At 46.3% G+C, this 13,270-nt stretch overlaps 1 protein-coding gene across 1 annotated transcript; it reads right to left on the bottom strand.

Annotated features, from left to right (window-relative positions):
• Window positions 1-48: 48 nt before the first annotated feature.
• SPG21 (SPG21 abhydrolase domain containing, maspardin) lies at window positions 49-13,003 on the bottom strand. Its single transcript, XM_080396912.1, has 9 exons — window positions 12,875-13,003; window positions 8,654-8,747; window positions 4,440-4,601; window positions 3,501-3,581; window positions 2,759-2,904; window positions 2,230-2,338; window positions 1,666-1,773; window positions 1,038-1,178; window positions 49-695 (listed from the first exon to the last, which is right to left on the bottom strand). Exons 2-9 carry the CDS (start codon window positions 8,714-8,716, stop codon window positions 573-575), a joined length of 933 nt encoding a protein of 310 aa, XP_080253038.1. The 5' UTR covers window positions 8,717-8,747; window positions 12,875-13,003; the 3' UTR covers window positions 49-572.
• Between the last annotated feature and the right edge of the window lie 267 nt (window positions 13,004-13,270).

Genomic DNA, 13,270 nt, shown 5'->3' on the forward strand with positions numbered 1-13,270 from the left:
AGTAAGCTACACTGCTCTTCTCTCGTAGTCAAAACAGGAGACACCTGCTGAAATTGAAGTTTTATTGAAAACCATTTTTAAACAGCAAGAAAGTTAAAAATTCAAATGCTTTATTTCAAATAGAAATGAACTAACACAACATACGAAGCAAGTGAGTGGCAGCAATGTTGTCACTTAAACACCTTTTAAACCAAATATTCAACAAAAATATATGTCAGCTTATAAGTACACAATCTGCATGTGGCAATATATACAGCTGAGTGAAAAATATAAAAAGAAATATTGTTCTGCTTAAGAACATGACAGTGACGACTTTGGTAGCAAAAATGTCTTTGTTTTTAAAACTGTAATCTTCAAACGAAGCCTCCTTGAATTCAAAGACTAAAAATTAAACAGACCTATCCTGTTACACTTCCAGAGGTTACTGTCCGTGGGTAGTTCACTGACTATTGATCCTGTTGGAATCACACAGTGATAATCGGTTAACACAAGGAAAAAGGCAGAGTAGGAACAGTTGATTGTACACAGGAAGACCACCAAACCAACTCCTCATTTTCACCGGCACCCAAAACCTACTGCTCTTCTTGCTCATTGCTGGTGTGAAGACGGATCTTTTGGACTTCCAGCTCTTCTGCGCTGACCATGGAGGGATCGATGGCTGCATACCGGGTACCGTGGAACTGCAGTAAATGGATCTGTTGCACATGGAAAATAACACTGAAACAGGTGCAGAAGCACAAGGTTTTGGTAAAAGAGAAGCATTCTTTCAGAATAATTTTTGAGAGGATGAAATCATGGCTCTGGAGTACAAGATGTTCAGAGAGAGGACAGAGGAAACAGGCAACAGCCAAACCCCCAAAGCCAGCCCTCCGTGAACGTGGCTGCTCCCAGCCCTGCCCTCCTGTGTCAGCTATCTGCAAGCCGGAGCAAACAGAGCTCAGGCAAGCTAAAAAATAAAAGTAAGCACAGAAAAGGTGCTTCCTACAGCTGTTCTGGCTGAATGCATTGGTCGATTGGGTTTGAGTGCAGAGACTCACTTGAATATATAGGTTGACCTCAGCACTCCTGCAGAGATAGGGGAAGTTGCCTCCGGTTTTGAGATGAGCTCTTCTGGCATTAGGATAGAGCTTATACATTTCTTCTTTTGCTTCAGTGGAAAGTGCGCTTTGGTCAAATACCTGCATAACAAGTCACAGGAGTTAGCTCTGAATCTCAGATTTTGCTTATTAAATCAGACTGGATACGTGCTGCTCCTAGAAGCAATTCTCAGCTTCTCTGGAGCAGTGTTGAAGAAACAGAAAACAAGCAACCTGGTGTAGTGGATGGTGTCCCTGCCCAGGGCAGGGGGGTTGGAATGAAAGGATCTTTAAGGTCTCTTCCAACCCAAACCGTTCCATGATTCTGTGTTAGGCACTGACAGCTAGAATGCTAACGCTGTGATACATAAAGATATGACTCTGTTATTGCACAGAATATCTAATTCATAATTTAACACAGAAGAGTCACGGTGTTGCTCAGTCAGTAGGTGGCTTATCTAAATATGAAGTTACATGCCACAAATAGTTAGCAAGTTGCTAATAGAATATCTAGGCCCCATCTGGATATCCAGGTCAAGGGGAGAAACTGTTAAAAAAAAAAAAAAAGATTACATGGAGATTAACTTACATCCATAATGGTTACAGGGATGTCTCGAATTTTATGAGGTTCTACATAGGAGTTCTGGCAGTTGAGAGTAAGCCTTGAAGCAAGCTCGCTCTGGCCTAGACTCTCCAGCTTTCAGTAGAGAGAAACACTGATTAGCAACATATTTCACTGCAGGAAGTTAATGCAATATTAACAATACAGCCAAAGAGAAGTTAAAGGAAAACATGACTGCACTTCAGATGAAGATTACAGTTCCAATTTAGCATTACTCTGCATGAGACAAATGCTTAAAACATGTTCCATTAGTTGCTCCTGCCCCCAGAACCTACAGATGCATCCCAGCACTTTCTTCTCTTCCACCTCAGTTTAACTCCGGATTTACATAAACAGAACTGTAAGGTAGACAATCACAGCATCAGTGAAACTGCTGGAGCTGTGACAGTCAATACCTGCTAAAAATTTATTCCTCACTCCTCCCTTCCGGGAAAGTAAATGAAGAAAGCAGCAGAAACACCTACAACCTCCTGCTAAGTAAATCTTTCACAGAGACTGACACCGCAGCCGTTAGCGTACACAGCTACCTACCCTGTCCACCATGAAATCAATCCCATCGGCCATTTCAGGATCTAGAGGACCAGATGCAAAATTCCCAAGGACAATTTTTTTCAGCATAAAAGCAGGCATCAGCCAAAAGCTGAAACAGAAACAAGATGTAACAATCTTCAAGCATCCAGGACTCCAACATTAACATGTTCTGTTGTAAGCACTCCCTTTCCTTGCACAGACTTTGTGCTTTAACTTCAAATGAAAACCTGAAGAAGCTTCGAGAGCACTGAGATGGAAAACCTGGCAGCTAGGTACTCAAAATGTTCTGGGAAGCAGTTAATCTTACATTGCAAAAATGTATTTTAAACAAGGTGAATAACACTTTCATCACTCTAAAAAACTTCCATTCTCCTTGCGGCATGGCTTTAAAAGTCACAAGCATTCCACCCCGCACCTCCCTCCCCCAGGCTGGAAACAGGTTAGATGCACATCAAACCAGGTCAGCGTGACATTTCACTGCAAAAAAACTAATGCCATGAATCTTCAGGCTTGTCTCAGTCTCCCTCACCTGTTTGCTGTCCATGTCTGATTGAAGATAGAAGTGTCACTAAAGGAATTACACAGGATCAGAGATTGAACTCTGGGAGATTTGTGTGTGTATTCAGCAAATTTTTGAGCTAGAAAGCCTCCCAGAGAAGCTCCAAAAAGGTGAACCTAATTAAAGGAAAAAGAATCATGTTACACTTATGAGATGTGAACTCTAAGCACGATGTTTCATTACAAAAATCAGTCATCCAAATTCCACTGTTGTCATAAGCCATTTTTTTAAAAGAATCACTCTTCTGTTCAGCTTCTGATTTTTTGCATGATATAAATGTGATAAATACTGAAAAAGGGAAGTGTTTCCAGATCACAGTTCACATTTCTGTGTGCTCATCAAGCTTAAGAAAAAAAAAAATCAAACATTTCACTTTGTCTTCAACAGCTTTCCAATCCAAGATACTTTATTGTGGTATTCTGTACTACACAAATTAGGAAGGATAACTTCCATGAGATCTCATGAAAAACTGAAGTTAACCAATGCAATTTAATAGGCCTAGAATAGCAGTTGAATTTAGGCCAAGTATGACAATTTTCAAGGGTATTCACCTTCAAAAATAAACTAGTTTCAAATGTAAAATTGCAACACAGCCTCCTTTATTTATAGGCTATGTTTGTGTCATATTTTATACACTTTCTTTTAAATGACTCTTCAAACACCAGGTTTTTATTGCAACTATACATCCATTTCCCCATCTCTGAGCACTCACTTTATCCAGCTGAAGGTGGTCTAACAGTTTTCTGAATCCATCACAGAACTCAAGGTGATCCCAGTACACTGGATACTGCAACTAAAACAATACAAAGTCAGAAAAAGCCAGCCTCGGAGCAGTACCCATCAGCTGTCTGCTTGAAAGCCATACCAATTCTCACATGAAAGGTTTCACGGTAGCAACCTGCCTCTCCTGTGTCATGAGGCTCAAGCTCTTCAGCAAGGTCCCTAACTCCCCAGGGTGCAAACACCTCCCCCTCGCTTGCACAAAAATACACAACTCAAAGTACTGGAAAGCAAACTTGTAGGGGAAAGTACAGCATTGCCTCACTCTGTAATCAGTGGCAGGAGAGGCTGGGAGGGTTTTTCAGCAATTTTGTAGCACGTAGAGTTGGCAGGTACAGAGATCGTTAACTGCTGCAAGAGATACAGCAGCATTCCTAAAGCCATACTGTTTAGCAGAAATACTGTACAGCTCAATAATCTCAGTTCAGCTCAGGAGCTGAGAAGCCAGACAAGAGCACGCTGTTAGGATTTTGCAGAGTGACTTAGCACTTGCAGCTATGCAGGCTAAGAACCAGGTTATCCACCAACCCTAAGGAAAACACGGAAACCCTGAACTAACTCACATTTGCCTCATGGCTAATAAAGATACAGCTGGAGGCAAGAATGACTGGCACTCAGGGCACACAAGGGAAAAAACCAGACTGAGTAATTAATAATGTCCACACACAAAGGCTTTGGGTAAATGCTGCCATAAACATACCGCAGATTTCAGCCTGGACCTGCACGCTACATATTCCACAGTACAACTAGCACCAAGTTTTTGATGGATTCCCTTAGTCAAAACTAAGTTGTTCATCTTCATTATCCAACCTCTGATGACAGCAACAAGCACAAGTAATACTAACTTTGACACAGGACAGAGAATACTCACAGCAATAACTCTGTAGCCCCATCCAGTCAGCGCCAAAATTTGCTGGAAAAACACATCTGCAGTTCCACTTACAGGAGGGAGAAATATGAGCGGGCACCGAATACTCCTAGGTCCTGCATCATACAGTGACCAGACTTTACTATCATCATCGTCTACTATTATCTGAAATGACAGGCATCGGGGGAGAAGAAACACACAAGACAAATTAGATTCTTCAGCCACCTTCCAGGATTGCTTCTACACAACACTTTATCATCTAGCAAACACCATAATACTCAAGACCCCTTTGAACAAGACCATCTTTTACTCTTCTTCACAATACCTTTCCTCTCTCAGGCTGTCTACTAACTGGAGTTAGAGTGTTTGTGTGGATACAGCTGGAGCAGAACCGCAGCCACGCACTGTCAGACCAAATGCTTTGTGTGTCCTGACATAAGCTGGATAACAAACACAGTGCCATGGCCCAGGAGAGACCCAGGAGGTCAGTTCAAGGTATGGACAGCAGCAGCTGTAGGCTGGAAGACACAGGGCTGCCCCTGGGAGCAGTTTTTTAAACAACCATGGATATTTACATTCACTGGACAAAAGATGTTACAGGTCTGGATACGTGCAAGCCTAGTGAATTAAGCAGCTAACACCACAAATTATTGATCTGAAACAGTTAAAGCCAGCTGCCAGAAACAGAGATGCACACAACTCCCCAAGCAGCACTGCAAAGCTGACCTGGAAAAAAAACCAAAACGCTTCCATCAGCTGGCAGCATCTCAGGAGCATTTGTAGTGCCTAGGACGCGTGGCTGGCTGAAGCACATTATCCACATGCAAGCTGCCATCCTTAGTGAGCAGTTCCTCATACACTGCCCACCTTGGGCAGAAGCTAGAAGTCCTACCACGGTGAGTATATGTAAAAGTATAGGAATTAGGTAACGGTCATCCTTTCTGCCGTGCTGGAGCCTGACTTGCTTTTACAGAGCCTTTTCAACCAGCAAACTGTTTTATGTATTTAAGGTGCTCTTTCAATGCCCCACAACCCAGCAAAAGTGTGCAGCTTGTACCAGATCAACAAGCACAAACCTCTGGGGAAAGCCTGCGTCACACAGCAGGAATTCATCTCCTCTGTATCAAAATTGTGTAGCTTTTTGAACAGCAATATACAAGCACAATTTGCTTCATCACAGCAGTTAAGCTTCTCAGGGAATCAGAGAAGAATAGCGTACCACAAATCAGATTTGCTTGACTAACAAATCTGCTTGTAATAAAGCCAGTATTTCAGGCTCTGGGGGCATGTGAGCGATCACATGATACTGCTGTTTTGTAAAGTATCTATCAAAAAAAAAAAAAAAATTGCATACCAGAGCTTCCAGACCACTGAAACCATTTAAAAATAAACCTTGTACAAAAGCCTCCCATCTCCCCCCAAAACCCTTGTCACACAACTCCAGAGCTCCAGGCCTCGCCGCTCTCAGCTGTTATTCCACCAGTGATGTCGGATCCAGGATCCGTTCAGGGTGGTGGTTGGTGGCTACTACAAAGTTTCTCTTTAGGAATATTTCCAAAGGTGAACCATGCTCCTTGAAGTCACAAAACCAAAGTTAGTTCACGTCAAGAGAGCTGAGGCTCAGAGATAATGTTCCTCAAGCCCAGACAATGAATCAATGGGTTTAAACAATTGTTCTATTTGACTCCCAGCCACATACTGGATAGTTTAACTCCAGCTCCCAAACAAGGCTAAGCACCACGTAGGCAGATAGCAGTGTGGCTAACTGCTGGTTTGGTAGGTCACCAGCCTTTTTCTTGTTCTGGTCAATCGATCATTATCACCTACAGTTTACATAAAGGGTAAAATCTGCACTGCACTAAAAAACGGGCAGAACTTTCCCCTGTCCTAGCAGAGCCAGAGTGTCCCTTGCTGAAGACTTTTAGGAAGGGGTTATCTAAGACAGCAAGCAGTGTACGCAATGCAGGCTCACAGGCAAGGCTAAAGACTCACATTAAAAATGTTATTTTCTGTGCTGTACTTCCTGTATCTGAGAAGAGCCGGAAGGGTAATGGAGCTGTGAGTTTCCTGCTCCTGTCAGGAGGAACATCTCAGCCCATTTTCAAACAAAAGACTTCCTTAAGTAGATCTGACAGCAGTGATGTGTGCTTACCAGCAGTAATGATGGTTGGTCATTCCTTCCTCAGCACTGCACATGCTTTGCCTATACTTCTGGGCAATAATGCAAGCAATTGTTTTCCTAACTACAGCTTCAGAGATTACATCTTCAAATTGGACTTTTTTTTTTTTCTTCTCTCTCCAGAAACCAGGGCTACTTTGTTTCTTTCTACCTTCTTCATACCCCACATTCATCACTGTGGCATCATTTTACTTTTGAGTAGACTGAACCACTCAAAAGGGTAAGGTATTCCCTAGTCTGAAGGTCACCAGGTCAACAGCAGCTTCAGTTTACACGTCCCCATTTATGAAATACTGAGTAGTCAGCAGCAGCTGAAGGCACTGCCCCTGGCAGCGAGCTGCAGCGTCACACAGTCCCCAGGCAGCAGCAACGTGTCCTGTGGTTACAGCCTCCAGCTCCTTTCATCTACTGTACTGCATCCCACAAAGCAGCGCCTAAAAGCACCTATGCGTCATTCCGCTGAAATACTGTCCCCTGGCTTTGCTGACCCAGTGAGGCACTGCCTGAAGGCAAAAGCATGGCACAAACAGATCCAGCAGATCTGGTACTGGCCAGAAACAAAGAGCAGCTGGACAGCCAGAGCCTAGACACAGCCAAGAGCAATGGATCTTTCTTACTTACAGAAGATGCAAACTGGCAAAAATGAACGAGAAACCCTGAATGGAAAATCCTACAGTTCTTCCATAAAGGTAGTTTCTTCGAGAAAGTTACACACCACTCAGTGGAAATAGTGCTGGGCACATATAAACATCGTTCCTTAGGTTTGGGGACACAGTCCCTTTCAAGTGGCCCAACTGCAAGCAACTTGCTATTGAAGGAGGTAACGCTGCTCTTGCCGTTGCTGCCAGCACCATCCCCGTGTTCCTGCAGCCCACACAGCCATCCAGGTTAGGGAGCTGAACCAACTGGAAGTCAGTTTAACCCAAAACCAAACTATAAAACACCTTCAAGCTAGGCAGGTCACTGACCCTGCTCAGCTTGTGTGGTCACATGAGCAGCCACCACGCTTGCAGGAGCAGCGGGCTGGGGTGTAAAGGCAAGACCGTCCTTCAGGCTGGCGGGAGCCTGGGCTGCTGCTGCACATTAGTCCGCAACCATAGCCCCAGCAAGCTTCATCTGCAAGAGCTATACATGAGAGCTGGCGCAGGTCAGGAGTGATGTACTAAGGGAGGGCTCTTAACTGGTCTAGAATTTCATTGCACAGTTTTCTTAAGTAAAATTACTGATTTTAGAATTCACCAGACTTAGTTTTTTGGGAACACAGTAATTCAAAGCACTTTTTTAAAAAAACCCTCATGTTAAATGTCAAGTGAAGTGTTACAACAGGTTGAAGTAATTTCATGCCCTCTGTCGCTCAACATATAGGGAGCAGACATCGGGGCACTGCGTACCTCAAACACTCCCCTGTGGTTCAGCAAAAGGAAGCGGAGAAATCCAAGTGTGAGGAGAAAGTGGTCGGACAATGTGATTAAGCAGACTTCCAAAGGACACACAGTGGAAGAAAGCATTTATTTTTCCCCACCATCGTTAAGACATCTGTCCACTCGCAGGAAGCCTGTGTGCAGCCTGACTGCCGAGCAGCTGCCTTCAGATACTCCGCTTCAACCTGAGGACGATGGTAGGAACGGCAGAGGTGGCTCCGGCAGCACGGCTGCCTGGCAGCTGGGTCAGCTGCCCGCCTTGGTGTGGTGCAGCGCGCACAGGCAGCTCCATGAGAGGCCATGCACGAGGTCCCCAGCACATGCCACCTCCTCCAAGTCTCCTCCTCAGGCGTGGCTGGCATCAGGATGCCAGGTACCGCTGCCATGGCTCACAACTGTGAGCCTCAGCTCCCCACCACATGCAGAAGTGACCTCAGCATGTGAAAATTAAGAGTGTGCTTTCATGCATTCATATGATATGTGGGATAACAGTTCAGGAGATAAGCCAGGTCACTAGCACAGCCACAACTGTTCTGCATTAACCAAACAGCTCAGCCTTCCCCACTACAAAGCAAGGGGAGACATTCTACCCACAAGACCATCACAGCTGTACGTACCTTTTTAAGAGGAACTGTGCTTCTGAACCAGTTATAGTCAGGAGAGACTTTAATCTCTCCCATGATGTTTAGAAAAAATTCAGTCTAGGTCAGCCTGAAAAAGAGAGACAAAGTTAGAAAGCAATACAGTAGCTTTACCGTGGGCAGCATTCAAAAGCTGTGGTGTTTACATAAAGCATTTCCAGGGCAAGTTTGCTCTTATCAGTTATCGTACTACCTCTGACTCACACCAAGTTTACTTATCCTCAGTTTTCATCACAAACCATTTAATTATTCTCCTGAGAGGCAGTCACCTGACTGCCTTACTGTACCAGCCTCATTATGAAATGATGACACTTTTGTAACAGTATTCCCGTGTAACAGTTGTAAGAAAAGACAATTGTGTTGCAGGCTGTAAGTGGCTTTAATACTCAAAGCATGTTTTTGATTTGTTCTTAATTTATAAAGCACTCCAAATTTATATCTAATAAATATTTATCCCATTCACTCAGCAGTTCACACAATACTCACATTATTTCATGAACCAACTGCCTAAGTATTCAGACCATGTTCTTCCATCTCTAGAAGATGGAAAGAAACAAACAAGATCACATCTTCCCTGTGCACGGGGAACATCAGCTGATCTGAAGCTTAATTTACAGAAGAGTCCTGAAGTTTTAATTCTACCCACACAGAAGCTGACTTGTCGGAGTTACCAACAAAGGTATCTTTGAAGCACACCAAATAATACAGAACAAATTGATTTTGAGTTGGGTCCACACAGGAATACCACTAATTCACTCTGAAGTCAGAATGTCCTAGCATACACACTGCATGTCTTATAATACTCCATTAATTAGTAATAAACACTTAGGTAACTTCTAGAATTAACTTTTTTAAAGCTTCCATTTATACAACAGATGGTATCAAACAGTTTTGAAGCTTGCAAACTCAATAGCTTTACCCTGAAAGCCAAGTGCCTCAAGAGATTATCTGCATGCATTCACACACAGCACTGAGTATAATAAAACAAAGCAACTTTTGCTCTTGTTACTTAACAGTTGCCAAGTATAGATCAATAGGTTTTGTCTCTTAATTCTTCATAAAATAAGACCTTGGTATGTTCTGTGAGTCAGCCCAATTAATTTCTCCTTGCAAGAAAGCTGCTGGTGTGCAGGCTTAACTAGCTTATTGGGTTCCAGCTGGACGAACAGTTACAATTTCCTTATCTTTCAGTCTTCATTTGCCATTTTACAAGTACAGAAATGAACTTTAAAAGGGAAAGTACTTTCTAAACTGCAAGACAACACACATCTTCCACAAAGCCCATGATACACCTCTCATATCCAACAAGGGTCTGAGGTAGGAAATTCAGCTGCGTGGCCATTATTTCAATTTTGTGTAGCTTCGTTTCAGTGCTTGCATCAACTATCCTGCTCTTTGTCATAGCCTGGCAGCAGGTAAAAAATACCTACTCCCAAGAACCTGCAAAGCAGAGCAGGCACAAAGATTCGTTACCAGACTAAGAGGGACAGCTGGGTATTAGAGAAAAGAAACAGCAGTGCAGACTATTAATTCCTTTCCATAACCACACATCAATAGTTTTCAAAGTGCTATTCAGTAAACGAGGGTGTGACAAATTAATGGCATAAATAAATTACAGCAAATGCCTTAAAATGATATGTTCTTTTGGAGTACGATATTATAGTAGGGCCAAGAAACACAAGTCATGGTCAGGGCCTCGCTATGCTAGGCACTGCACAAACACAGAGACACAGGAGAAGATTTTTTTGCTAATAATTCTGGCTGCCATAAAGGGTCAGCAATTTCTTTCTACTGTTATTACCTTTCTTTTTTCTGCCACCTCAGTCTAATTCATTCAGCTACTTTTCATAGAATCACGGAATGGTTTGGGTTGGAAGGGACCTTAAAGACCACCCAGTCCCACCCCCCTGCCATGGGCTGGGACACCTTCCACCAGCCCAGGTTGCTCCCAGCCCCGTCCAGCCTGGCCTTGGGCACTGCCAGGGATGGGGCACCCACAGCTGCTCTGGGCAGCCTGTGCCTCACAATGAAGAATTTCTTCCTAATACCTAACCTGAGTCTACTCTCTTCCAGTTTAAAGTGATTCTCCCTTGTCCTATCACTACAAGCCCTCGTAAAACGTCCCTCTCCAGCTTTCCTGTTGGCCCCGTTAAGTACTGGAAGGTACTGGAAGATCTCCCCAGAGCCTTCTCTTCTCCAGGCTGGACACTCCCAACTCTCTTAGCCTGTCTGCACAGGAGAGGGGCTCCACCCCTCTGATCATCTCCGTGGCCTCCTCTGGACTCGCTCCAACAGGTCCATGCCCTTATGTTGGGGGCTCCAAGAGCTGGACACAGGGCTGCAGGTGGGGTCTCAGGAGAGCAGAGAACAAGGGGAGAAGCACCCCCTTTGACTGGCTGGCCACACTGCTTTTGATGCAGCCTAGGGTATGGTTGGCTTTCTGGGCTGCAAGCACATATTGCCAGGTCATGTTTAGCTTCTCATCAACCAACACCCCCCAGTTTTTCTCCTCAGGGCTGCTCTCAATCCATTTTCTGCCCAACCTGCATTTGTGCTTGGGATTGCCCTGACCCAGGTATGAGGTTTGCAGAGGCCCACCTTTCGAGCTTGGCATTGCTGGCAAACTTGCTGAGGGTGCACTCAATTTTTGTGGGCTGGCACATCACTTGGGAGCACAAAGCCATCTATTGTTAGAATAAGTAAGGAAAGGGTATCATGCAGATGAACTTTGTCCTGTCAGCATACCTCAGCTCACACCAGAGTGCGTTAAGAGTCCATCTGAAACCTAGATTTTGAGGTTCTCAGTTCACCTGCTACCACTTGTGGAAGCAAACCGTTGGCCACCAAGACCCTAGGCTGATTTCCCCCAGCTCCTTTCCTGCAAAGGTCCATCTGTGACCACCACTCCTAAGAACTGCCTCTCTTTTAAAACAAGAGTAAACAGCCTTTCTTTGATTATAGAAGTTTTTGCTGAAGTCAGTGTCCTACTACTAAAATTTGTTTCCCCTGGTACAGAAATGCGGCATTGAATCTGCACACACAAATATTAATGTCATCAACAACTATGTGCTCTTCTGGACACAGAAAAGCTGAACTATTAACTCAAAATAGGAAATCAGCCACCAAAGGTAACTCAAATCACAAACAAAGAAATGACACTACTCCTGATCCAGCCTCTGAAGACCCGAGTTTAATTTTTCATAAAGCCAAAGAACACGAAGAACCCTAACCCCTTAAAAACAATTCCCCTAAAGGACAAATCACCTATGGATGTGTTCAGAGCACTTGATAATATTCTCCCTATGAGTTATCCCCACTACACTAATGACATATTCCACTCGCTATGGATTTAGAAAGACTTTGATCCTGCTGCTAGAGAGGAATCCCCGGAGTGGATCAGATAAGCGGTGACTCCCCTCCCCGCTGCTGTGTCTGCCTGACCGGGGCCCTGCGCAGCCGCCCCCCCTGCACTGCCCACACAGCGCCCACTCCCACGGGCCAAGGGACCTGAATCAGCAACACCCACACCGAGAGCTGACGGGGGCTGCGGGCAAACCCCAGGAGATGCAGCGGAGACGTAAGGCTACATGTGCTTCGTGACCACCAAACACAGGCAATGGGGAAGTTATGGATAACGGGGATGCTGGCAGCAGCACCTTCTCCTCTCCCCCAGCGCTGTTCCCACCGTCCCTGACGCAGCCGCCCGCCGACCCTAGCCCCTGCTCCATCCCTCCTCCTCAGCCACAGTGCCACCCCCAACCTCGCAGGGAGGAGGAGGCCAAAGCCCACCCTGCACCCCCGGCCCTGGTTTTCTGCCCCACAGCACGGGCTGAGGCAGCCTCTTCGCCGAAGCCCCCCCCGGGAAGACGAACGCCCAGGGCGGGGCTTTGGGCTCCCTGCGGGGCCGAGCCCCAAGCCCTCCTCCAGGCCAGGGCCCCTTAGGGGCCGTGAAAACCCCCTCCCCCGGCCCGAGGGCTCCTCACACCCTCCCCGACAACTCAGGCACAGCCTCGCCCAGGGGCAATGCTGTCCCGGAGCCTGAGAGACCCCCCCGGTCTCCTCTGGGCCCATCCGGTCCTTCAGGTCCCCCGAGCCCTCTCCCCGGTCGGGGGCTCTGAGAAGAGGGGGCAGGCCTGTCTCCACAGCGGTGACACCCCGCCACCCCCCCGCCTTCCCCGCTCGCTGCTCAGCCCTCACCGGCTCGGCAGGGCCCGGGGACGCAGGGCCACCGCTCGCCTCCTCCTGCCCCGCTGCACCCAAGCGGGGGCGCCCGCCGCCGCCCGCTGCTTCCGGGTGCTGTGCCCGCGCCGGCCACGTGACGGAGGGGAGGAGCGCGGGCGGGGCGCAAGGCGCGCGGCCGCCATTGCTACCGAGGCGGAAGTGTGCGTGTCCAGCGCCATCGCTACCGAGGCGGGGATCACGTGCCCCCGCAGCGGGGCGGTGATTGGTCGGCGCGGGCCCGCGGCCGCCATTAACGAGTCTGGGGCGGCAGCGTCTGAAGTGATGGTTGTTGTTGTTGTCTTGCTGCTTGGCTGGTTCCTCACAGAATTGGGTTTTAACCTAGAAAAAAAGGCACAGCAGCTCCCCGGTGGT

This window comes from Falco punctatus, assembly GCF_963210335.1.
Source record: "Falco punctatus genome assembly, chromosome: 7".
Classification (NCBI taxonomy): domain Eukaryota; kingdom Metazoa; phylum Chordata; class Aves; order Falconiformes; family Falconidae; genus Falco; species Falco punctatus.